Genomic DNA, 27,998 nt, shown 5'->3' with positions numbered 1-27,998 from the left:
CCAAGATGGGGGGGGGGGGCCAAGCAATTTTTGGCAGGCCAAGCGATTTTTGGCGAGCCGTTCGGAAATATTACCCCTCCCCCCTCCCCGGGGCTCATAATTATTGCACAGCCCCGAAACTGCACAGTACAAAAGATAAAATTAAAACAACAAATAATGATTCCTTGTGATTTATGATCTGGTATTTCAAATAGAAAGAATTATGTCTTTGAAAAAAGAAAACTCCAAAGTTTGGGGTGTTATTTTTTTGAAATTTCTCCCCTTTTCCCAGTTTATTAATATATTATTTTATTTTTTATTTATTCTTTTTCTTTTGGCATCAAATAAGAGTAGTCATGTTCGACACCCTCAGCTCTTTAAAAATAAATTCAATAGCGCCCTCTAAAATATCGCAGTGAAAGTGAATTTATCTTCCGGTTTTCAACAAGACGGAGATCAACACGTACACGCCTGGATGTTTTTTTTTTTTTCTGTATTAAAATATAAAATAAACAATGGTGAATTGTTGTGATAACGCAGTATGCAGCTTTATATGGAAGTGGTTTACTCCGATCGTAAGGTTTTGGGGTGTCATTTCGGCTGTTGGTAAGTAGGATGCCTTCAAATATTGAATTTGGATGGGATGGTATTGGTAAGCTTACAAATTGAAGTTCAGCTTCCAAATGCATCAATAATTAAAAGGCATTCCTTTACTTTAGGGGTTTTTATTTTCACATGTAATATCTGCCTTCTGTGCGGGTTAGGGTTAGGATTGGGGTTAGGGTTATAACACTGTACTTCCACAATAGCCCGAAACATCATGGGCCATGAATGCGATACGTACGTAAAAACGGGGCACCGTGAACTCGCGTCGCGGTGATGACGTCACACTGACGGCATCTATTTATAGGAAGAATTCAAAACACGGCGACGATAACAGTCACAAGTCTGGTCTTTTACATCCTCAAGCTCAAACGTGCTCAAAATTTACGAACATGCACCAAATATGTTTTGTTTAAGTCTCATCTTCACGTGAGGAATGGTAGGAAGTGGCATTTATGAGAAAAAGTGGTATTTTATGTGTACCCTGGACCAGATATGCTCAGGAGTCTCTGACCTTCGTACGGAGAAGGACAGTGGAAATCGTAGTGACGGAGGTGTGTGTGAGTACCTCGGGCTACTTCCACAAGGCAGGTCTACATGTATTAAGCATGTACACATGTAAGAATAAAACCTCCTAAAGTAAAGAAACGCCAATTAAAATACATCTTGACTGAGTATTCACTCGGTCAGACATCCGGGAACATTGTCCCCTTCGTCCCCTTTGCACAAGCGCGCGCATAGCAACCAGCTAGAGAAAGGGGAACTGCACATGCGCACATTGGTTTTATACAAAGCTATTTCCCCTTTGTGACGTCAGCCCGACCAAGAGAATTAGAATACTCAGTCAACATGGTCAAGAACTACAGATAATTTTTTATTTCTTTTGTGCTTGAGGTAGGTGATGGTGAACGGCGATCGCGTAGAAGTGGCGAGGTCTCCTCCCCAGTTTTGAAGGACTTATTTTTTTTGCAAAATCTGTGACTTTTTTCACGCCCTCAAAATCCTTAGGGGTGGGGGTAGCATTTTGCAAGTTATTTTCTTTTCTGTAGATATAGCTTACTTGTTTGTTATATCACCATTTAGCTATAGATTGAAATACTGAGCAAAATAACACTTTTAAAGCATCCATATAGCTCATACCATTGTGGAGATATGGCCTTTTCAAATCGAAAATGATGTGAATATTGTACTTTTTTCTAAATCAATTGTCACCCGAACCCTCAAGTTTCTACCCCTGCTACAAAAATAAAGAATATATGGATCCCATTCAATGCTTTTAAGGGGGTACTACATCCCTCGATAAATCTGTGTCTATTTTTGCATTTTTCTCAAAAACTAATAACACAGTGGAAACCAGAGTCTTAGCCAGAAATCAGAAACCACCCGTCCAAGCAGACACCAAAATTTGACCCTCAAATATAAAACAACTTGTCTATACCCATGGAAGGATCACAATGGTCAAATATGTCCTGATTTGGCCTTTACATGTCACTCTGAATTAGTCTCAAGTTCATATAACCTTAAAATCATCTGTTTTAGAGCTATCACATCTGTAAAATCCATTAAATCCACCCGCCCAAAATTAGATTAGGCCGTCTTAAAGACGGGTGGACGCATGGCTGGCTAAGCCCTTGGTGGAAACAAAAGTTATGTATTTTATAGGGGCAAGGAATCCAATTACTATACACTGGAATTTCAGTGACCCAAGACAAGCGGTTTGTTATTTATGATAAGAAATAAGGTACCGCTAGGATGTACCTCATAGGCTCATTTCCGATCATATATACTGAACCGCATGTCTAGAGTCACTGAAATTTCAGTGTAGTAATTGGATTCCTTGCCCCAATAATATACATAACTTTTGTTACCAGTGTGTTATTATTTTTTGAGAAAAATGCAAAAATAGTCACAATTTACCACAGGGGTGTAGTACCCCTTAATATCACAATTGTACACTTGTTACACAATTAGCATAGAAAATTAGGCACTTTTTGATAGTTTTCATGTTCATACACTCACAGAAAATCTGCAAGTCAAAATTTTTGTCACCCCAAAATGGCCATTTTCGGCCAAAATTGGACACAAAATTATTTTTTTCTCGAAATCTATAAACAATAGGGAGTTTTAAGTGCCAAAATCTGAAACTAGATAATATTTTACTCTTGGAAACATATAAATATTCAAGAATTTTGGTTCTTTTCACCCCTAAATAATTTTTTCACACATTTGGCCACCAAACGTAACTTGTCACGCTTGAACGCTGTCTTATATCCTCACGTGATCGAGAATTAGATAAAATTAGACTATAGACGTCCATCATCATTATCATCTTTCGTTTTTGGTATTTTCTTGTGTTAGGTGAACCAGTCCATGGTATGACTGGTAATCACCAACTACAACTATCAGTGGAAACTAAATAGCGATACCCATCCAGTGTTGTCTTGCATAGTATCTGTGATACAAACTCAAATCTATCTTCTCATTCATTCTGTTGCAAAATGTATAAGCCCCTACAGATGATAAAGTATCAGTTTGACAACATTTTGACATCGTGATCCTAGCATCCTCTTTTTATTACATTTTTCAGTAGATATCAACAAAAAAAGCGTATTCCCAAACTTTAAGTTGATTCCGATTTTGCGTTTGCGAGTTATGCATGATTACATTGTATGTGTATGGTCATTTTCACGGTAAAGGGTGTAACTTTGGATTTTTAACATTTCGATCCGTAGTTTTCTAATAAAGCCACAGAATTCCATGATTTTTGGCCACATAAGTCCCGGGGGCACTCAAGTTTTTTTTTGGTAGGGGTGTGCCACCGCCAGTTTGAACTTGAGGTCTAAGGAACTGATCGGCAGGTCAAAAGGGGGTCTAGGGAACTGATCGGCCGGTCAAAAAGGGGGTCTTGGGAACTGTTTGACCGGCCAAAAGGGGGGGTCTTGGGAACTGATCAGCTGCCAAAATCTGAAAAATCTCGGCAACGTAACTATGCAGGCCAAACCAGGGTTCAATTTTGTTGCGTTTTTGCCACAGATTTTTGAAGGAATCGATTTCACTTTGAATTGTGCATTAAATTATTAAATCAGGAGCCTCATTACGATGAAAATCTCAGCAAAGCAAAACAGCATTGAATCAAAATTACTAGACCCTGCAGACCTACAATCTATGCTATTAGCCTACTGATAATTATAGCAGCAGCTAGCAGTATTACATAAAAGCCCTCCATAAAAACAAACTCACAAGAATATTTTTTCAGTGCCGAAAAGAAAAACATTTTGACTACATTGAACTGCATGAGATGATTGTGTGAAGTGTGCAGAATTTGACACCATTCCACTAGACCAGTAGATCGTAAATTACCTTTTAATTCACTGTTATGGCCAGCTGCAAAGATGTGCACACAATTATTTGAGGTACTTTTCCTCATATTTGGCAATTTTATTCCCAAAAGAGATCTCAAAATCATTTATTTCTAGCAAAATGTTCATCAGCAAGGCATCGGCACTCAGCAGTGCAGTGCTGTTTATAACAACAAACCAGTGTTGCCACTACTAAAGGAGCCCAAAATCCCGCCCAAAGTTCACCTTATTCCTAATACAATGTGTTTCAATGGGGAAGAAATTTATGGAAAATTCCCTTTGAAGTTTTTGGGCTCGCAAAAAAGTAGCTTTTGGGCTTGAAATAGTAGGACAGAAAACACGCCTGTCAAGATGCCAATGAGAGCGGAAATCGATGATCTGAGGGTCTGTGGAACGGCTAGAAACATTTCGGGGCTTCAGAGCGGGCAATCAATGAATTCAGAGGGTCTAAGGAACGGCTAGCGGCTCTGAAAAAGGGGGTCGTCGCCGCGGCACATACCCGTATAGCTGGGAAATGTGAGTGCCCCCCCCGGGACATAAGTCATCTAGTTAGCAGCTACCTTGGGTAGCATAATCATCTTCGGGAGTTACTGCGTTCAGTTTTAGCAGGCTTAAATGTACCTAATATTGCCATTTTGAAAAACTGTAAAAAACAGTAACAATTTTGTAAAACCCTGTGTTTTCTTCAGTTAGTTCATGGATAATTTTTCTTATCCTGAAAGTACGGTCATATGTTCAGTAAACACTGCCACATTAGATTTAATTGTGAACAGCCCTGTATTTTTGAGAACCGGACTTCGATATTTGTCGTTTCGAGGCTTCATTTTCCGTTAACAATTGTTAACAAACTTTGTGGGTATAGCTTTGGTTCATAATTCTTGGTTATTTCTTCACTTCTTCTTGATTCATAACAGTTGATATCTTAACTTGAAATGGGTAACAAAAATTAGTTGATTTGCAAGCTTTTAAAATTTTTATAAAATCTTGACTTCAAAGAGCCGATTTTCCGTTAACTTTTTTGAAGCCTCCGAAACAAACTGTTCAGCAAGCTTGGGCAAATATAAATAAAAGAGCTCATCCAATTTATTTATCAAAATGTAGCAAAGTAGATCCTCAAGTCACTTGTTTTTAAATCATGGAGATATATATCACCGTTTGAAAATGGGACCCAATACAAACTTTCCGTTAACAATTGAAGCCTCCGAAACAAATGAAGCCTCCGAAACAACAGTAAGCTTAATTATCATCTATGCATATCTAAATTGGTATGTTCCATATTGATATCTGCATTGTAATTGTTGCATGATATGTACAGAATGTCATAAAATTAAAAAAAATTGATATTATGGTTAATGCTTGAAAAATATACTGATATCCAAGAAAGCCCGTTTCGGAGGCTTCACATGCAAATAACACCATACTTAACAAATGGGTGAAAAATTATCATGTTATAAATCTGCAATATCTGCCGTGATAGAATCATTGATTCAATACACACAAGAAAATAACAGCTTAGATGATCCCAACAGTGTTGTTTTCAAAAAACTACTTCTGCCATGTTTAACCATTGTAAACATGAAGCCTCCGAAACAAAAAAATGACTTGCTGTGATAATTTAATTTTTGTCACAACTGAAATTCAATACTTAGAAGCAAAGCATGAAAATTGGTAATTGTGATATTTTTTACCTATTTTTTCATGTCAACTTGTAGTAGTTAGCCAAATATTTTACTTATATGATCACCTGTGTTGTTAACTGAAGCCTCCGAAACACAAATCGCTTGAATTGCCAATTCTAAAAAATAACTCCAATTTCTGTGAAACTTGGCTGGGAGGTTCCTTTCATCAAGTAGTATTTGTACATGAAGTTAGACATTTAAATTATTTTAGGAACCCAATTAAAACTTAAAAAATATGTTTAAGGTTGGGAAATTTCCATTGCAAATGACCCTTGATGTTAAAAATTTTCAAAATGGCAATTACAAACATAGCAAAACATGGTATAAAATTTAACTTATATCTGTTGACTTACTTTGGAATGGGATTTCACATGTATTCCAGCTTTCATGTCATAATTTTCTGAGCTGTAAAATACATTTTTTCTTAGATTTTAACCAAAATGTTATGGAAATGTCAAATTTTTTATCAGAAATCAAAAGGTTTAAGCCTTGAAACACTATTTTACTGGAATTTAAGTTGCTTCTATGCATGATTACAGTAAACAGAAACATATTTAAGTGGTTTGAAATTTTGACCCTAAAAATCAAAAGTTACACCCTTTACTGTGAAAATGACCGTATACTGCTCCATATAGACAATGTGTTGTAATTTCGTTCTGGTATACCAGAATGAAATTCAAATTTCACGATATCTTTGCTAAAAACTTATTAATCTGCAAGAAATTTTTGGTACCGGTACATACATAAACATTATGTAGCCAGAGGTTTCCAGCACTTGGTATCCAAGGTCACATTCGGAGGTCAAAGGTCATTTGTGGTTATGTTTGTTTGTCACTCATACCATTTAATAGCTGTTATAATATCTTTCCACATTGAAATCGCCCCATGGTGAAGGCATCCCAATCAACGCCTTTGCGTTGAAAACTGACGTTTCTAGTTTAGGCCTGGTCTTACATCAAACAATATAAGAAATAATGAAATATACCGTTATCAAATAATGAATACTGAAAGAGGCACATCATTGACAAAAATATGTGACAAGGAAACTTAATATTAACTTTCATTTAAAAGGCCATATAAAATTAATGTTTTGGTTCTCCTCTCCTCCCTCCTCAATTTCTTGGAAATTGTTACTATATTATATATTCAATTTTGTTTTTGATTTGTCAAAACCAATTGAAGAAACTTTCTTTCTTGCTGCCAGTTTTGTCAATGAACCACTGACTTTTTCGAAGCTTGATGTTGCAGTGATGATCCAACAGCTGATGACTGGGTGGGAAGTTATGTCACTTCCGGTAGCGATGTTAGTCTTGCTCTAGCAGTCTCCAACAGTGGATCAAACATGTGACTTAGATTGTAGACCCCCTCGTCTCTGTTCATAACTCCTCGCCCCTTCTCCTGATAGGAATTGATTCTTTGATCCATCTTGTTTTTCTATCACTTTTCTCTCTCTACGATTTTTGACTCCCCCCCCCCCCAATTGATAATATGATTAGCCCTGGCTACATGGTCACTAATAGCTGAGTTCTTCAATTGAATACCTGAGTGGAAGAAGGGCCCAACTCCAATTTTTTACAAAAATGAGTTAGACCCATCATTTTATTGCCAGCAGACTGTTCTTCCTTGTGTGTGAAAGATGAGCCAAAATCCATTTCCTAAATAGTCTTCCACTTATACTCAATCATGGTTTTCATGGAAGAAAGACCCAACTCCACGGAGTTGGGCCCTTCTTCCACAAATATTGGGTAAAAGAGGAATTTTGTTCATCCATGAAATCTGCTTTTCACTACAATAAACTTTCTTTCTAACATATTACCTGCTTCTACTTGAGCAATTTATGGATAATTTCCACATTTCTATAGCTATTTGTAACACATCTGCTTACGGAACTGGCACTTGCAGTATATTAGTGGAAGAAGGGCCCAACTCCAGCTTGTATTAACACCTGTACCATTGCCATGGAAATATCATATATGATTTCGAATGTATGTAGTACTGTATGTTCATGTATTAAAGGTCCCCTGAAGATGAAAACATTCTGTCTATAAAACTTTTCCAAATATTAAGTTTTTTCTTAATATCTCAAAAACAGTTTTGATGGAGTTGGGCCCTTCTTCCACTCAGGTATTCAATTGGTTTTGACAAATCAAAAACTTTTAGATTGTGTAATTACCAAACCTGATGAACCTGTTCCAAAATTCAATTATCACTTGCTGAAAACAATAAGAAAAAAAAAGAATTTGAGAATTTATTTTTGCCAATAACTCAAAATCATACAAGTTCATGTTACACATGTCTGGCCCTTTTTTTTTAATGATCTTGTTTTATTGTTTTCATTGCAGTAATATGGATAATCTGTGTTAGGCATTTTGAAGATTCTGTTGATTTCTTCAGTATTTATCTTGTGTAAGTATATAATAAAAGTCAAAAATAAAAAAAATCAATTTGCGACTGATGATTCTGTCAATCAAACTCCAGCACAGCCTGTGATTGTTTAGTATTGGGTAAGGGTATTCACTCCCAGTCAGAACTCTTGTCCCCACCCAGTAAAAGCTATAAACATAAATTTTCACTTTCTGCGACAATTTTGCAGAAAATTTGTTGATTTTGCCACCTGAAATTCATTTTGCCCCACCCTTCAAAAAAAATTCTGGTGCTGCTACTGGGTGGTACCTTCAGTGGCATAGCATGGGTCATCACATTGGGGGGGGGGGGGTACCACCAGTGTTTACTCAGAGGCCGTATGTCTCAATTTTGGCCCAGTGAAAATTATTTTTGGCCCACACAAATTTGCAATGCTGTATTACAATTAGTTAATTTGGGGAATTACTGAGCCAAAATTGGGCCAATTTGGGAAGAAAATGTTTCATTTGGCGCACCCAATTTCCAGAGAGAGTAAACACTGGGTACCACCGACCATGATTGGGAGGGCACCGGATCTGATTGGGGGGTACAAGCCGTTTTTCGGCAATTTTCCTATGGGATTTTTTAATAAAAATTTCAGATCGATTGGAGGGGCCCCCCCCCCCCCCCCGTGACGCTATGACGCTACACCACAGGGTACCTTTGTTAGTTATGCAATACTAACCAATCACAGGCTGTATGGTATTTGAGTGACTTTAACAGTCTGTATTAGGGAACAACCCAAAATTTCGATGAAGTCCTATAAACAAAGTCCTTTTGTTAGAAGGCTAACCCCCTCCCCCCTGCCCTGTAACGTAAGTGTCAAATATAGAAATTCCAACCAGTATTCATAGGCTACAGTGGCCGTCGCTATATGGTACATGGGGTTGTGGAGGGGGTGTGACAATGCTAGGATATTGATCATGTTTATGGAAGGAACAAATAGTGTATTTTATTTTAAAATATTTTTCTTGATACCTTTTTTGGCAGGAAAAAAATAGGACTTGCTGGATTTTCAAATAAAAAAGAATCAAATCTGTGGTACATCTGCTTTAAAAATGAACTTACAAGTTGCAGGTTGCGAGTACTGCACTCTATATTGATTTGAAATCATTTTGAAACAACCACAATAAAATATCAATATTGTACTTTGGAAAATACTAAATTTTGAAAATAATTTGTTAAATCCTTAAAAGAAGATCAATTTTGACCGATGTTTTAACTGCTTTTTTACAAACGTAATCCTACTTATTGACCCCCTCCCTCCCTGACGAAAGGACTTTCATTTGTAGGACTTCGTCAAACTTTTGGGTTGTTCCCTTAGTATGACAATGACATTGATATTACATTATAAGTATCACACATTTGAACGAGACCATATTTTGCAGTTTGTTGTGGCAAACTGCAATGTGTTATGTGTACTGCTTTCAATATCATTTGTAGTAGTTCTCATCAATAATTATTGGGTTAATTAATGAGCAACACACTATTAACCAATAAACCGTATACATCTACTTTAAAAGTACTAAAATATGCAGAATGCACTAATTAAATCCTTTGACAGTTTAGTATGTGAGCAGATGTAATTACAAGGTAAACTAGAATTTAATGTTGGCCGATACCGATCTGTGAATCGGAGATCGGTGCCGATATGGACTGCATCGGCCTTGAATCTGAATCGGCAGATGAGCTATCAGCTGCCGATCTAGCTTACCGATCTCTGAACTTGACAGTAATAAAAGTACACAATTCTTTAAGCTTACTTTCTTATGTAACATTACTACTATTTAATGCCAATATATTTCCAAAAAACGTTGTTACCACCGCAAGAATCATGTCGTTTCATACTGTATTTTATGTATGTATCCACCCTTTGATAGACCGAATTAAAATGTAAACAAACAATCATGTGTCTCACTGTCTTGTGCTTGCGCTTTTGTCGTCATGACTTGTTGCTGTTTGACATCTGTAACCTTTTGCAAATACCGCAAACCTTGCTGTTGTATTTATCAATTGAACTTGCACGCTCGCGGGCAAAGACTAATATTTTCCAAAAATAAAGCCTGCCATCATTCGGCCGAAGGGATCTGTGAATTGCCCAATATAATGAATATACCTACCCCCTCCAGTACCCCAGCAGTATAACACGTGCTTTAACGAGGCATGCAAGCGCGAGAGTAACATACGGGAATTCCATTAGCTCTTAAGTCATAACTGAGCATGCGCGATCATTTATTTATAGACGGTCGCCACATTGTCAATATTAAAACTAGTGGCATAGAACTATGAAACCGTACGATGGTACATCATTTAATGGATTAATGATTAAACTTCCGACAATCGGAGGCACTGAGTGAGTAACGCTGGGACTTGGGGTGTAAAATGGTATTTTATTTGGGTTGATATTGACATGAAAAACCTCTAAAAACGGTCATCATATTACATAGTTACAGGTTTGGGGAATTAAGCTTTGACTGTTAACATTACTGGGGCCCGACTTGAATGAACTTGTACTGGTTGTAAAATAACATTTAAGGAATCTGAATCGGGATTGGATCGGCCCGATCTGCTAATTTTCAGATCGGAGATCGGCAGATCCGATCTTGGGTTGGATCGGCCAACACTACTAGAATTAATGAAAGCATATGTTATGAATTCATATGATTTATACTGTTGCTACAAGAATTTATAAAAGAAGTCAATATTTGTACATATTGATCTGGAATGAGCATTTCGACAGTATTTTTTGTGGGACATGAGAGCACATCAGGCATATCGAATTGCATTCTGAATACGAAGGATGTCTTTCTGATATCAAATAATTTTCATTTTTTGAAATTCACGATATAATACAAATTTTATGATGACAAATTATTAAAATTTGATATTTTTCACATTTTTGATATATAACAGTCCTCGAAGTAAATTTTATAAATCTAATGATATATTCTTAAAGTGTATATAGCTGGGAGGAAAAGCTGACGATCAATTGAAAATTTTGACCTTTCATATTGAAAATATGGCTTTTCATCCCACCTACATACGCTTTAAGTACATATTATCAGATTTGTAAAGTTTACTTCGAGTACTGTTAAATATCAAAAATATCAATTTTTAATCATTTGCTATAAAATGTGTATAAATTACATTGCGAATTTAAAAAAAAAAAATCAAAATTATTTGATATCATCAGGACATTCTTCGTATTCAGAATGCAATTCGATATGCCTGATGTGCTCTAATGTCCCACAATAAATACTGTCCGAAGGTTCATACCCCATCCCTTAACTTACAAATAAATGTTATACTAATTATGAAAGTACTTTGTAATCCTTAATTTGTAGGAGTACAGAGTAATACTATCCAAAATATATATGCTTATAATGTACTGCCTGTTGTTGTTATATATTTAATCAATCAGATTATTAATTAATTAATTTTTTATTACAGTCCAATCTATTTTTCTCGGCCTTTACAGGGCCAAGCATTGGATAGATGATGGATAAGTGAAATATCTGGATAAGTGAAAATGTTAGGGCTTCCCTTTAATTTAGTGCAGCAGATGATGTCTTTCACTTAAGGGATCTGGAATGAGCGTTTTGAGCGCTTCGACAGTATTTTTTGTGGGACATGAGAGCACATCAGACATATAGAATTGCATTCTGAATACGAAGAATGTCTTTCTAATATCAAATAATTTTCATTTTTTGAAATTCACGATATAATACAAATTTTATGACAAATTATTAAAATTTGATATTTTTACATTTTGATATATAACAGTCCTCGAAGTAAATTTTCTAAATCTAATGATATATTCTTAAAGTGTATGTAGCTGGGAGGAAAAGCTGACGATCAATTGAAAATTTTGACCTTTCATATTGAAGATATGGATTTTTTCCCCAAAAGACCTATTTTTGTTTTGTGTTTGGGAAAAAAAATCCATATCTTCAATACTGTAAAGGTCAAAATTTTCAATTGATCGTCGGCTTTTCATCCCACCTACATATATACACTTTAAATATAAATCATAAGATTTATAAAGTTTACTTCGAGTACTGTTAAATATAAAAAATATCAATTTTTAATCATTTGCCATAAAATGTGTATTACATTGCGAATTTCAAAAAATCAAAATTATTTGATATCATCAGGACATTCTTCGTATTCAGAATGCAATTCGATATGTCTGATGTGCTCTAATGTCCCACAATAAATACTGTCCAAACGTTCATACCCCATCCCTTAATTTAGTGCTCTCTGAGCACTATTGGGTATCAGATGCCCTTCTACATACATGCTTCAGAGCATGCAATTAAGCCCATGTTTTCCTGTGAAGATCTCATAATATCCAGATAACATCGAGATCTGGATAAAAGAGGTCAGGATAAGAGAGGTTGGAGTGTATTTTGTTATTTAAAAATTATAAATTATCTAGTTTTTATGTGTATTATTAATATGCATGTATAAAAAGAAACTGTTTCCACAGCAAAATATTGTTATAAATTGCAATGTTTATGATAATTAATTTTACAACTGGTAATGGTATGTAATTAAAATTAATTAAATGGGAACCCCTGGTTTAGATACATGTAACTTGCATTGATCTAGAATTGCTACCCATCAGATGATTTGTATCACAATTTTTTTTAAATTTGCACTGCAAACATGCAGGTACATGAAATGGTACTGCTATGCTTATATACAATTTAGCATTTACATTTAGGGGCTGTGCAATAATTATGAGCCCTGGGGGTAGGGTAAAATTGGGGGGAGGGCAAGAAATTTTGGCCAGTCGAGGGGGGGCAAGCAATTTTGGCACACATTCATATGGCGCCTTTGAATTAAAATGCTCTAAAAAGGCTTAGGGAAACAGTACGGAAACGCTCTATGCAAATTTTCCTGCTCACTGCACTCGCAAATAATGTATCTAGATAATCTAGACCATTTAAGGTTTACAAATTGGGATCCCAAAAATTTGGCATGTGTAAGGGGGGCAAAGAATTTTTTGTGGGCGGAGACTGGGGCAAGCGATTTTTGGCAGGTCGAGAGGGGGGTAAGCGATTTTTGGCGAGTCGTTCAAAATGTTACCCCCCCCTGGGGCTCATAATTATTGCACAGCCCCTTATGTTCCATTAGTGTATTCTACAAGATACAGGTCTATACCATAATTGCTCTGTTGAAAACCTTGTTTGGTGCATTTTTAACAAATTGAAAGGTATTATAAATAATTGAACTTGTCACAACCCCGGGTCACAACATATTAAAATGGTTTCAAAATGGAGTTGCTTGTTAGTGTCATGTACACCGGGTTTCAACCAGTTCTTCATGTACAATGTACCAGCAGTGTTAGAATACAATGGACAGAAATCAGACTATTTATGATTATTTCCATTTTTGGTCATGATTGTTAATTTTTACCATGGAGCACAAAAGTTGTGTTCAAATCTGTCATATTGAGTGTTCAGGAATATCATATTTTAATAATTATTAATTATAGTATCCATGACAGTTTGATAAGTACTTTTAAAAAAGTAAAGCACCTGTACATACTATAGGCCTAGTGGTGTATTTTCATGCATTTTTTATTTTCACATTTTAATGGCTAATTATTTTTAGAAATTTATGCAAATTTGAAGGCTTGCAGAGATATCAATTTCCTGAGCAAAACATGCTCAGTGAGGTTTATTAAAAACAAACTCTTTAGGCCACCGGCCCATGAAGAAAAAACAAAAATTATAGTGTTGTCCTTGGAGGCCTTTATACAAAATGCAATATACAAGAATTTGGCTAAATTAAATAGATATTTTGACCAGTGAGTTAAATGCAGATTTTTGAAACCAGGAATACAGGTTTTGTATAACAAAAAATCTACTGAACAGAACTGCTAAATAATAATAGTTGCTTTTATAAAACTATCCCACTATGTGTTATTACCTGATCTTCAGCTTTATTAATAGACTAATATTTTGCTCTCACAATTTTGTTTCTCAAATTGCAGAGTTGTGGCATCATTTACAACAATTTTAGAAGCTGTATTTTTATTTGAACCATGTATAACAAGGTGTTGCACGTGAGTACAGATCATTTTACCTCATCGAGGTGGAACCAAAGAGTACCAACTCAGCCATGTTTGCGTGTCGCACATGGAGGGCAAACAGTGTACCTCTGAATTATTTTTCTATGCACCTGGCAAACTTGATGTTTGCATTGTATATTGCGCCAATAAAGTACTGTAAAGCTATTTAATTTCGCTAGTACTTAATTTTGCTAATTGCCAATGACCACCATTTTTGTGGGTATTTAATTTCGCTAATCCAGCAATTTATGTGTACAATTCAATGTAAAACTGTTCAATTTGCGGGTATTTAATTTCGCGAATTAAAGCTTCTAGCGAAATTAGCGAAATTAAATCCCTAGCGAAATTAAGTGGTTTTACAGTAATTCTTATACTTGGAAAAATAATCACAATTTCCAAACTGAACAATATTGGGGTAAATTTGTTTTTTTAATAGATGCACTATATAATCCTGCACATTATGACATGACATTGAATCCAGTGTGACTTCAAGAAGCAAAGTTACAAGCATTTGATTAGACGAAGGTCCCGTTTTAAAAGTGACAAACTGGCCTATTCAAAACTCCACAGACTAGACATCTGATTTGAGAGTGGTGAATGGCTAATTTATGCATTTGGCTTTAATTTAAAACAAAAGAAACTAAAACAAAAGAACTGACAAATAAAATGAAATTTATGAAAAGTATAGAGAAGTAAAAACTGCTTTAAATATAAACGCTTCATTGAAGAAACTGTGTTGTCTCTTTGTTGCCCTTTTTGCTATTTGTATAGGCCAGTTTGTCACTTTTAAAACTGGACCTTCATCTATTCAATTGCTTATAACTTTACTTCTTGCGGTCACATTGGATTCAATGTGGTGTCATAATGTGCAGGATTGGATAGTGCATCTATTAAGGGGGTACTACACCCCTGTGGTAAATTTGTGACTATTTTTGCATTTTTCTCAAAAAATAATAACACACTGGTAACAAAAGTTATGTAGATTATTGGGGCAAGGATCCCAATTACTACACTGAAATTTCAGTGACTCAAGGCAAGTGGTTCAGTATATATGATCGGAAATGAGGTACATCCTAGCGGTACCTAATTTTTTATCATAAATAACGAACCACTTGTCTTGGGTCACTGAAATTCCAGTGTAGTAATTGGATTCCTTGCCCCTATAATATACATAACTTTTGTTACCACTCTGTTATTAGTTTTTGAGGAAAATGCAAAAATAGACACAAATTTATCGAGGGGTGTAGTACCCCCTTAAAAAAACAAATTTACCCCAATATTTTTGGTTTTGAAATAGTGATTATTTTTCTAAGTGTAATTAAGGATACTTTATTGGTGCAGTATGTGTAACGCATTGTGCCAAAAATATGCACTAAACGCTGTGTGCACAAACCTTAGTAAAGCTTAAGCTTACAGATGCAAATTATCGTTGGATTTCGAGCTCTGCTGAATTACCCCAGAGGTACACTATTTATCCATGAGCTCTGTTATATAAGCGCACCATAACGTTATACATGGGCCAATTTTGAGTTGATACTCTTTTGGTATAATCTCTTTGTTTTACTTCCATATAAATAAGATTCACTTCACATTTTGTATATCCGATCACAACTCTCAACGTGTTGTACCTTTTAAACATTCTGCATTAGGTGTGGTTTTTATTTTAACCATCTTGCCCCACAACCACAACCACCAACAGTGCTTCATCTCCTTCCAAGATTTGGTCCCAAAATTGATTGCAAATATTTCATTTTGGTTCAATTTTTATTTTCTATTTATGTGGGGGGGTGTGTGTATGGACAATTTTATTTTGAATTTAAGGTCAAAACACTCAACACAGATGATTTCTTGCTTGTAAAATACCACAACAAATGTTAACATGATGGTGTATTTAGAATTGGGTAGTGGTACTGTATAAGTGGTAATTTTCGTGTACAGTTATTTTCGCAAATTGGAGTGAGAGAGACATTTTTGTGATTGTTTTTTTCGTGATTGCCTAGTCTTGCCCTATACTTGCAATTTGTTATACATATATTCGCGAGGTGTTAATTTTTGCGGATGACACCCCATTTGCGAAATCTACAAAAATAAAACCCTCAAATTAATAAGTGACAAGGTTATCTCTGAATTTGACAGGTGCAAATTGATGCAATAACATTAAAACATCAAATAGCACCTGTCAAATTTGGTTCACCCCAGCAGAACTGCTCTGGCGGAGCTCCCTCTTTAAACATTCTCTATTCGCTGTCGTAGTGCACGTTAGTAACCATTGGTTACTGCTCCAAACCTGGGCTCATGCACCTGTTCCGAATTTTGATATGCCATAGGCTTTGTTTTTTGATCATTTCAATCAGTGGTTCGTAACAAAGAAAGCGTGATCCAGTTGACCTAGCAACGGTCATATTCTAACGTGCACTACGACAGCGAATTTGAATCAGTAAATCTTTTGTGACCATCCTTTTTTTGGTTGCATAAAATGTTTGATGATTGAATGTGGGAAAGTTGTAAGTGCTCTGTTATTATCATGCACTTACAACCATCTTGCATATATTGACAATCTGACTGCTTGTAGCACACACATGCTACTGTATTTAGCTGCCAGGTACAAAAAAGGGTTATAATTGAAGACCGAATTAAAAAGACTCGTTTGCATCTGACGTTAGTACAAAGGTGCAATGTGATTGGTTGCTGACATGGGCAGTACAGCATTTTTGGTCTGGTTGACAGGGTGTCATACGCAAACTAGTCTTTTAATTCGGTCTTCAATTATTATAGCTAAAGGCAGTTAGCATTTTGTGTGCATGCTTCAAGTAGTCAAATTATACTCTGCACCAGAAGAAACTTGACATAGCACCTTTCTATGACACCACATACCGGGGCACATTGGAATAGCACTGCACAAATCATACCAAATTCAAGCTTAATTCAATATATTATATTTCTTGCCCCCTTTTGCAGTCCGGATAGTTGCTGTGGCAAATTTTGGATATGCTTCAGTTGGTTTGATAATTGGAAACGTGCCACAGTTTATGTTGCTATATCCATAGGTTGTTACTTGGACAACGGATCACATTTAGCCCTTGGTGTCATAGCAGGTGAGTTAGTCCGGGTGCCCCATTTTTTTTTCATTAACCTGTCATATATTTTATGCCATTTTTCTTTCTATATTCAGTCCGGATGGTTGTTGTGGGAAGTTTTGGTTATGCATATGCTGGTTTGATAATTGGAAACGTGCTATTGTATATGTAGGCTTATCTATTGGATGTTATTTGGATAAATCAGAACCATTAACTATTACAGCAGGTAAGTGGACGACTCAGCAGCTGCACTATGGACCACAATGGCCTCATCCCAATGGCATAGTTCAATAACCTCAATTAAACAATCAAGAGTGCTAAATATGATCTCATGTTGCAGAGTATGAGTTTCTGTACTCAAATTTTTAAAGGTCATTCAATGAATGTACAAATTTATTGAGATTAAAGAACTGTGCCCTGATAGATGAGCATGTTGTGGATCCTAGTGCTGGAGAAGGGAGAGATGCTACTGAATGAAGGGGTACACAAGTGCAAGTAAAACCAGAGCCTTACAGCTTCACTACAATAGCAAAAAAATAATTTTTTTTTTCAATGACAGGTGCGAAAAACTAGATTAGGTCCATTAAACAACATTTATGGCTCTTCAGACCGTTTAGTCAAAACTTTATTTGGAGGAGGGGGTCTGGTAACTGTGCTTCTCTGCTGGGAAAATGGGACAGGGAAGAAGTAAGATGCTTCTAATATTTTAGTTACTGTGCACATCATGTAAAGACGTTGAAGCGGCACAAGCCAGGAAACGGCACTGAATGGCCATGGTTTGAACCTATTTCTTCAAAGCTGGCTTGAAACAAACTTTAAAACTTCAAGAAAAGGGTTTATAAGTAATTGTGGGCTCATCATGTTGCTGTATATATGGTCTTGGTTGCACTTGTTATATACTATCATACACATGGATATCTTCCCTGGAATTTCAGCCATATTTGAGAGTTTCAGCTGTCGCACTCATGCAAGTATACATTACAAATAACATTATTACAACAGAATGATGTGTAACTTTAGTATGATCAGTTGCTGACAGTAAATATGAGTACTATTAACATGTGACACTTAATTTGCATTTGTGTAATGGCTGAAAGTTCTCAAATCGTTATGCATGTGAAATTTATTGAAAAGTTTCATTCGCTTTGTGCACTTAATAATTTTGTTTCCTAAAAACAGGTGATGGTCAAGCATGCTGTGGTTTACTTCAATTTTGCCTTAAATTTTAAAGGTCATATGAGAGCATCTTATTATTTGCATGAAACACTTCACATTATTTGCATGACCAGGGCGAATGCAGTTGACTGTGTTGTTACACAAGGTTGACAACTTGATAGTTGTGGAGTGTTTAGTTTGCTAGCTACACTTATTGAGACAGAGATCAAAAACAATTGAATATTAGGATTACATAAAATTAGAAGAAACAAATTATTCCATGCTGATTCACTACAGACTGTTTCACCCAAAGGCTTCTCAGGTGAATGAGAGACATATAGAACAAACATAGCGTTATTTCCGTTTCGATTATCAGGATTATATTAAGATTATTAATATATTAGGATTATATTGTTGTTAGGATTGTGCTAAATATTAAATGGACAGATCATGTCTCGAACAACTCCAAACACCATCATATATGACATGACCAACACTGAGCATCTTATCAACTGTGTAAGGAATTGCCAGCTGAGGCACATCCTATAGTCTGCCTGCGGAATATCCTGCTAGAAGGTATGCACTCTATATAAAGTATTATTCAGATTTCCTTTTACAAATTAACCATCACGTATACGTGCGCGACGTCAAGCGTGTGCATTGGACCATGTGCAAGATAATACGCGCTGGACGGCTAGCAGTACGCTTAATTTGTAAAAGGAAATCTGAATAATACTTTACCTCCTCATGACAAAAGGAGACCTGGACGCCTACACACCTATTTAACCTGCATCCAACATGTGCTAGGGTACGATGATGGCATGATTTAAGCAGAACAGGTAGCCGCACTTGCCGAAGATCGTTGTGCATGGAGGAATCTTGTGGTGGGCTGCTCCACAGCTAAAGGATGATGATGATAAATAAATTCGTCGGCAGAGTGAAACAACGTGGTAAGTGCAGTAGAATGCAATAGCTGCCATTTGCAACATTTCAATAAATGTACTTACTTTTAACCAATAACACTTGAAAAACACCCAACTACATGTAAAAGTTGATATCTTGGGTTAGCTAAGTAGTGGCCATCAGGAAAGTATACAGAACATCAACACTTTATATAATGAGCATGATGCGGGGATTGTGCTACAAACAATAGGTGTTTTACAAAAGGCAGCTATTGTATTCTACTGCACCATCGGCAGTGTTGCACTCTGCCGATGGATTGTCTTCATTATTTTGGTACAAAGCAAATAAAGGACACACAGATAATATAAAACTGAATTATTTCAAAAAGTTAAAATGCCAACTTCACACTCCATTTCTGATGGACATTCATAGCATGAACCTAATAAATGGTATCTGACCTCTGCTAATAGAGGATTCTATTTTTTGTGGATTTGAATATGAAAATTACACAGCTAAAGTTTGTTCGGCTTATATAAGGTGAAAAAAATCAGACTCATAACACCGTGTATTGATATGGAGTGGCATACACGCAGTTGGGCACAGTGTTTACACTACATGTAGTTGTGTGTTGCGTAATGTAATGCATGACTGGTGCATGCTTTAGTGAATCTTGCATAAGTTGAGACTTTATTGATGCACGCATTATCAAAAGCTGAATAATGTCGCCTTATATAAGCCAAACAAACTTTAGCTATAAAGCTTTGTTTCAGGGTATAGTTTGTGCAATGTACATAGATTGGGTTTGCCGGAAGGACAGTATGCTTGAAGGTGGTAGGGTGGTGATTTTCTCTTGGTAGAGCTGAAGATGTTATTATATTCTTGCATGTTATTTTTAATTCAACCTATTATCAAGTTACCTTATAATGATTTCTTTGCTATTTCTGCATCTGCAATTAACTTGTGTAAACCAAAGTAGCTGTGCATGTTGGTTTGAATTTTTAAACATATCACCCATCACTAGTATTAGCAATGGGCTGTTAGTAATATGAGCAATGGGCTATTCCAGTTGAAATCCATACACCCTCTATGGAAAACATAACCTTAATCTCCCACACAGGGGGTGTCGATTTCAAATGGAGTTGCCCAATCAGGTAACACCATTTGAAATTCACACTCCCTTCATAGTTAACCTTGTATAGTTATGGTATAAACCTTTTCAGAAAGACTTTTACAAAAATCACCAATCATGTGCAACAATCAAAATATATTCCAACCAATCAATTTCTGGCAACACACATTCAGTATGCTGTGACAAGAAAGAGCAATATGGTACAGGTGTGAACAATCATACCACGCCATACATGTACATGTATGCTTATCTGTGGCCAAACCGGGTGATTGGTAGCGGTGTTTTTGTTTACCACACATCTTTTTGAACTAGTTTCCAAAGATTTCCACTCAGCTGATGAAAAAGTCAATTCTGGGAAGAAACCACCTATCATGCCTATATACCCTTGTCTAATTTTTGATAGAGACACAATTAATATAATCTCTACTCTCTTTTGTCTTTGTGCTATCCCTGCTTGATGTGTGCATTGTGATCAGGTATTACCCTTGATCTGCTAGCCCTGCTGTATTTCATATATCGATTTCATCCAATGAATGATTATACACAAGAGCAAGTGGATGTAGATAGGCAGCAGTATGAACACCTTAATATGTAGTTATAGGCAAAATATCTAAACCTCGATCATGAGAGGTTGTACCTTCTGTGTACTGTTGCATCAGCACACTTTTCGTGGAACAACACGATCGGGCGACCAAAGATCATGATTGGTAAATTCTCAAAAGATGTGCTTGTGCTGTAAGCGTGTGGTCTTTACATAGTACGTACGCTCGACGTAAATATCTGTACGTACCCAAGTTGGCTCTCATGATCAAGAATGAGATATTTTGCCTATAGTATATAGTAATGGGTTATCCCATTTGAAATCCATACACCTCCTATAGAAGACATGATCTAAATCTCCCACACAGGGGGTGGAGATTTCAAATGGAGTTGCCCATTCAGGTAAACCCATTTGAAATTCATACTCCATGTGTGGAATATTAATTCAATAAAATTGTACAAAACCTTACAAAGCAGAATCACTGGCCATACATGCATCCATCCCATGTGATGCTATGATGCAATCACGCTTTCCTTGGCTGGGCTATTGGAACACCTGTGATATCAGTGCTTGGCACACAAGGGGTCCTAGGGTTGAAACCCTGGGGGAAACTCCCAACTTCTTTGTTCATCTTCTCTAATTTTCATTCCTTCCAAAAGCCAAAAACCATTTTCAGCATTATAAGGTCATGTCTTCCATAAGGATGTATGGATTTCAACTGGAATAACAAAGTATGAATTAACACTTTAATAAAATGTAATACTTTTGTACAAATGATCACTGAAATTAGCAAACTTACGTCTGAACCTTAAAGGGATTTAAGTCATTTAATTCCAATATTTTGATAGAATATGTAATGTAAGTTGTGATTTTTTTTTAAACCTGACCCTGCTACTGAGTTCAACTCAACTGCTTCCTTCATCAGTCTTTAAGTAAATTGGAGTCTGCACCTTGAAATTTAAATATATTATACTTAATGCTGCATTACTGAGGAAGCAGAGAAAGCTATCACACATTATCAGATAGCTGATTTTAATAATTTTAAGGGTGTAAATTATAGCCACTGAGGATTTCAAGGTCAAATTTTGGACAAGCAGTTTTGGTGAAAATGATGGGCACTTGTCAAATCCTAGCTAAGACCCTGGCTTCATCCACTAAATAATGAGTTTCAAAGAGGTGCTCTTTGATTTTTGGTACTTTTTTTTCTATACATGTTTGTGATTTTATTTTATTTCAGATTTTGTTATTAGATGTACAGAAACTTGTGTTTTGTGTAGAAAAGTCTTTACAATGCTACATGTATATTCATCTTTTTATTACCTGAAATTTACACAAATTTCTATTATGGTGTATGGTATTTCATTTTACTTTCATTTAGCCTTAAAAATTGTAGTTACATAACTGTAGTAATAGTAAGTTGTTTGCAGTGGCGGCACCAGGAATTTTTTTTCAAGGGGCAAAATAAACTTCAGGGGGAGGGGACAAAACCAACAAATTTTTGTGCAAAATTTCAGGTTTTTACTGGGGGCAAGAGTTCTGACTGGAGGAATTTTATCCCCATGTCCCCCATGGCACTGCCAGTGGTTGTTTGGAATTCTACTTCAGTTTGATATTGAAGTCACATTTAGGTGGGAACAGCCCATTAGTCCGAAGGGTTATTTATAGTCAGTGGCAGGCGCTATGAGGGGGGGGCATTTCCCCCAAATATTTTTCTTGCTCCCCAGTTTGCCCCCTTCCTTTTGAGGCAAAAACCCCAAATCACATAGATTTCCACTTTTTGCAGCAATTTTCTGAAAATTTGCCAATTTTGTCCCCCTCCCTGAAATTCACTTCCCCATGCCCCCCCTGAAAAAAAAAATTCCTGGCGCTGCCACTGTTTATAGTCCAAAGGTTCAAGTTAGGGTTCAGGGTATTTTATATTAGGGTTAGAGATAAGGTTATGGTTAACATTAGGGTTAGGTGTTAGGAAGACTAGGTTATGATCATGTTAGGATGTTGGGGTTAGGATAAGGGCATAGGTTAGGGTGAAGGTTAGGGTTAGGGTAAGAATTAGGGTTTTGGAATAATGACCCTTCGACCTGTAACCATTTTGAAAACCTGCGCATGTTTGAAAACAGTGCCTTATTGTACATTGAAAGAACAGTAAATACTCTGTAATTGTGATGTACATGTATCATGTAAACTCTTTCAAAAGAATCATGAAAGGAAGTTCTTATTAAAAATATTAATAGTTTTGCAGCAACGAATAATTATGTGGATGATTCAGACTAGTTAATATTTGCTGTATTAAATTTTGATGACTAAGCGACTGGTTCATTTGTTGTAAATGAAAAACGATAACAAAGCAACAACGATAAAACAAAACAAACCCTTCCAATGTAAACTTCACAACACACAATAGAATGTTGTGGTACCAATTTATTTTCTAAACAACTGTTGGATGTAAATGAGAATCGATATCACTCTATTTTGTATAGTTAAGTTTGGTTAAATCCTTTGCTTGGGTATATGGTCAGTTAAGATTTGTTACAGTTTTGACCTAAGTGTGCCTTAGCATAATAATGCCTCCTGTGAACTTGTCTAATATGTTTAAGAATAGAATTGGAATGTCTTTCTGTTATCAAGTAATTTAGATTGTTTGAAATTTGCGATATAATACAAATTTTATGGCATATTAAAAATTGATATTTTTGACATTTAACAGTCCTGTATGTAGCTGGGAGGAAAAGCTGACCATCATTTGAAAATTTTGACCTTTCGTATTGAAGATATATATTCTTTTTCCCAAAAAAACCTAAAATTTTAGGTATTGTGTATATTATATCGCACATTTCAATTTGATATCAGAAAGACATTCCTTGTATTCAGAATGCAATTTGGTGTGCCTGATGTGCTCTCAGGTACTACAAAAAATACTGCTAAGTACAAAAAACATCGCTATTTGATTCCTGCCTTGTTAAAATGACTTTTTTTAATATGGTACATTCTTTTTTAATATTAAAATCACGAAACTTAGCTCTACATATTCTCTACTTCTTTCTTACCAAATAACCTCACCAAGAGATTAAATTGAAGATGCATGTGTACCTGTTTTACTTATATACTTTGAAAATATTGCAAATCTATATGTCAGGAGCAGTCAACAAATGAGTTTGACTATGACAAATAACTATATACTTCAGAAAGAAAGGAAAATCTTATGGTTAGGTCAGTTGTTTGAAGCCCAATTGTAATTTTTTTTCTGTTCACACATTGACTTTAATATAAAATTTCATCATTGCAAACTCTCATTTTATATATATATCATAAATAATATTATCATGGATATGGTTGTATTTGTAGTGCATGTTTTGCACATTAAATATTTTGTATATATCACCTAATACTGTGTGCAGTGTCTGATTTCACTTTGTTTGTCTCAGGCTAGTATTCAGAATTGCATGATTAATACTTGGAATATCATGAAGATATTGGATATTTGCACTATTATAACAAACCCATTATCATTACTAACGTATGTCACTGGATAATAATAAACACACAGTCACCACTAACCAGTCATATTCTAAAATAAAATAGCATAATAATTGTGCAAGTATGATCATTTTGTGAAAATTAACTATTTGCAAAAAAATATAGCATGTGCATATTGCATCTGGTCTGTCAGCGGGAATTTGATCAGCTTTGACTGGCTTAGTTGAACAAATTGGTATATTGATATGTATATTTGGCCATATGCTTGGCTACTTGAAGCAGTCTGCATGCAGCAGGCATGAGAATTTTCAGGCTTTTGCCTGAATTCCGTCAGTTTTGTTGTCCAAATTTACACATTTTTTCAGCCTGGTTTGGGCTTTTTAGGGCAGAATTCACATGCTTTTTCAGGCAGTTTTCAAAAAAGCCATTCTCATGCCTGATGCAGTATGCATTTGCATATGTATTAGGATATTCGAGTTGAATTCCATACAGTGTACACAGCCTCTATGGAAAACATAACCTTTATCTTCTACACAGAGTGGGAATAGGGTTACCTGAATGGGTGACTCCATTTGAAATCTACATTCCCTGTGTGATTGATTAAGGCCATGTCTACCATACGGGGTGTATGGATTAATTCAACCGGAGTAGTCCGTTTTTGTTGTATTGAAGACTAACAGGTGAATTAATTGATTGTTCAGTGGGGGGATAACAAGGAATTTGAAAAGCGGATCATTTTGATTAAATAAATAAACATAGACATTTATGTACCTTAAGAACAATTATCGGCTGTTAACAATACCAATTACCAGTATATGACACTCCCATTTTACCTAGGTGGAGTTGAAAAAGCAGGGTAAAATGTTGTGCTGATGGACACAATATGTTAACTCTGACAGGGTTTGAACCCACACCCTTGTGATCTAGAGTTGAGTTATCTGTCTCAAACACATATATCCACATTTGGACAACAATCAGGCCTATTTGAAAATATATTTAGTATCACTATTACTTGTGCAGTACAAAATTGCATACGGTCTTAAAACAATACAGCAATGAACAATATTAATAGAGAGTAAAAACAGTGGTGGTGTGGTGTTTAATTGTGACTTCAACAGGCAATGTGCTGACAATGTATGCAAGCCCTCTGTAGACCACAGCTGGTGTTCTGTATACAAATCAATATCTCATGATTGAAATTAATTCGATGTGCAGCATGTAGTGCCATACCAAAATTTACCTATTTTTTACATTTTGTTGATTTTGAGTTGCAAACTTAAACTTATAAGGATGGTAAAAAAAAAGACAGATTCCAGAACCACTATACCTTTGTCATGCAGTGTGCTATGCCAGTTGAAATCCACACACCCCCTATGGAATACATGTAACCTTAATATCTCACACAGGGTATGTAGATTTCAAATGGAGTCACCCATTCAGGTGACCACATTTGAAATTCACACTCCCTATAATGTGGAATATTAAGATCATGTCTTCCATAGGTGGTGTTTGGATTGCAACTGTATTCAATAGTGACATGTGAACTTTGACATACTCTCTCTGTCAGGTGGCGCGGTGCGCGCTGCAGTGGTCTTCACCAGAGTACGCCATCTCACTTGATCTGATGCAAAGTACGTTACCTTGCATTCCTTGGTTAGAAACCAACTTCACATCATTAGTCCCAAGATGTTGGTTGACGTCCCCTTCCTTGTCGGCCTTCCATAGCCCTTTGCAAAATTTGTTTTTCTACACCTCTATGTTTTCTGACAATATATACTCATCAATATATTATTTCCAGTACATATATTTATATAGATCCAAGCTGTTACAATGTAGAACAGCTGCTAACAGGCCAGTATCCATGATTTATTTGGGGGATGCAGGGAGATAAAAAGTGAACTTTATGCGCATTATCTTTCAAAAAAGAGCTAATTTCAACGCTTCCTCCCAAGGCAGACCTTTTGTCAATTTGTCTTCCAAAAAGGAATGATTTTCAGTGTTTCTCCAGAAAAAAATGGGATTTTTCAGATTGGCATTTTAGTGCATTGACCCCCTGGTTACGGCTCTGGGTGCTAATCAATACATGATGCTGCTGTTGTAATGCAACAGGTAACAGACTTATAATTACTGAGAAAAAATGCCACACTTTTCAATCTGACACCCCAACAGGTGTAAGCAAGGCAAAAATGGGTTATTCCAGTCAGTTGACATACACCCCCTTTGGAAGACATTACCATAATCTTGTGAATTTCAAATTGGACTACCTGAATAGGTGACTCCATTTGAAATCTACACCCCATGTGTGGAAAATTAAGGTTAAGTCTTCAACGGGGGTGTATGAATTTCACCTGGAATGTCCCAATCAATCTAGAATGGCCAGACAACATTTCTGAAGAATAAGACCCAAACCAATGTTAACTCTTTTTATATGATTTATGATGGGATCAAAATAATTTTGACTGGTTCTAACTAAATGATGTGTATGTCCTGCACAGACTACTACAGACTAACCACAAACAGCCAAAGTACTAACATCACCCGATAATGAGGGCTGATTGTCTATGAAGTCATCGTCGTGGTCCTATGGGTCATGACTGACCCTTTGTGACCCTGTTGATGATGGTATTCCAGCAGCTTCTGTCTTGAGCCAGACGGTTGGCTGCGACGAGAGAAAGGCCTGTTAATTGTTTAATTCCATCAGTCCATGAAGGGCGACAGGCTAAACTGACATTCACATACCACATATTTTTTGTCTGTCATGAAGAAATACAAAGCTCTATCATGCACACGCATGATTAAATGAGCAGCCCTCGTGAATATGCGAGAATCACAGCATACAAAGCACAGGGACTTTGACTATTTGTGGTTAGTTTGTATTTAGTCTGTGATTTCACAGCCTGGCGGACATAGGGGACCTGTTGAGGTAAGTTGAAAATAACATGTTAACTGGCTCCTTTCATAGTGGATAGTGGTTCTCAAAGAATTATCAGTGGTTTCTTAGTCTTGCCCACCACCCGGCTGAGGAAGTAGGTGGATGATTATGAAATTATCTGGGATAATAAGAAGTATGATTCACTCTCATATAACCTTAACTTTGTTGTTTATTTCTCCTGTACAGGTGTCATGCTAGACGTATTAGCCATCTTATATATACTTAGAACGTACAGAGTGTTAAGTCATAATGAAGCTCGCGAACATCAACCAGACCAAACTATAAAATCAGGAAAAACATACGGTCGATTTGAGAACGATGATTTAAAGAGTAAAGAGATGCCAGGCGTTGCAGAGGATCAACCAGCCATCATGGCACATGATGAGGATATCGAGAAAGGAGGCAATCCATTTGGTGGCTATGGAAACGACGATGATGCAGATCCAAGAGGCGATGCAGGGTTACCGTCGAGATATCCTCCTTAGTGTTGGTTTGATTTTGAATTTTGTTTTTAAAAGAATTGTATGCAAAGAACATTCCTTCCTTCTTCCAAATGCCTTACTAATGTATGTGTATAGAGAGGTGGTTAGTCATTTGTGATCTTATTGGTATTCAAACAGGACCAGTGCCATTCCTAGCCAAACTGAAGTTGGTACAGTTTGATGAGTGGCACAATGCTAAAAAT

General features: G+C 36.2%; 1 protein-coding gene across 2 annotated transcripts; it reads left to right on the top strand.

Moving 5' to 3' along the window:
• Positions 1–459: 459 nt before the first annotated feature.
• On the top strand, positions 460–27,998 carry LOC140158970 (uncharacterized). 2 transcript variants are annotated; one of them, XM_072182271.1, is made up of 5 exons: positions 460–585; positions 7,963–8,026; positions 14,025–14,096; positions 17,275–17,405; positions 27,500–27,998. In XM_072182271.1, exons 1-5 carry the CDS (start codon positions 495–497, stop codon positions 27,796–27,798), a joined length of 657 nt encoding a protein of 218 aa, XP_072038372.1. In that variant the 5' UTR covers positions 460–494; the 3' UTR covers positions 27,799–27,998. The 2 variants fall into 2 exon arrangements, with proteins under 2 accessions (XP_072038372.1, XP_072038371.1); XM_072182270.1 differs by lacking the exon at positions 17,275–17,405 and adding an exon at positions 17,061–17,197.

Source organism: Amphiura filiformis, chromosome 8, assembly GCF_039555335.1.
Source record: "Amphiura filiformis chromosome 8, Afil_fr2py, whole genome shotgun sequence".
NCBI lineage: Eukaryota > Metazoa > Echinodermata > Ophiuroidea > Amphilepidida > Amphiuridae > Amphiura > Amphiura filiformis.
This window is presented reverse-complemented; position numbering and strand designations above follow the sequence as displayed.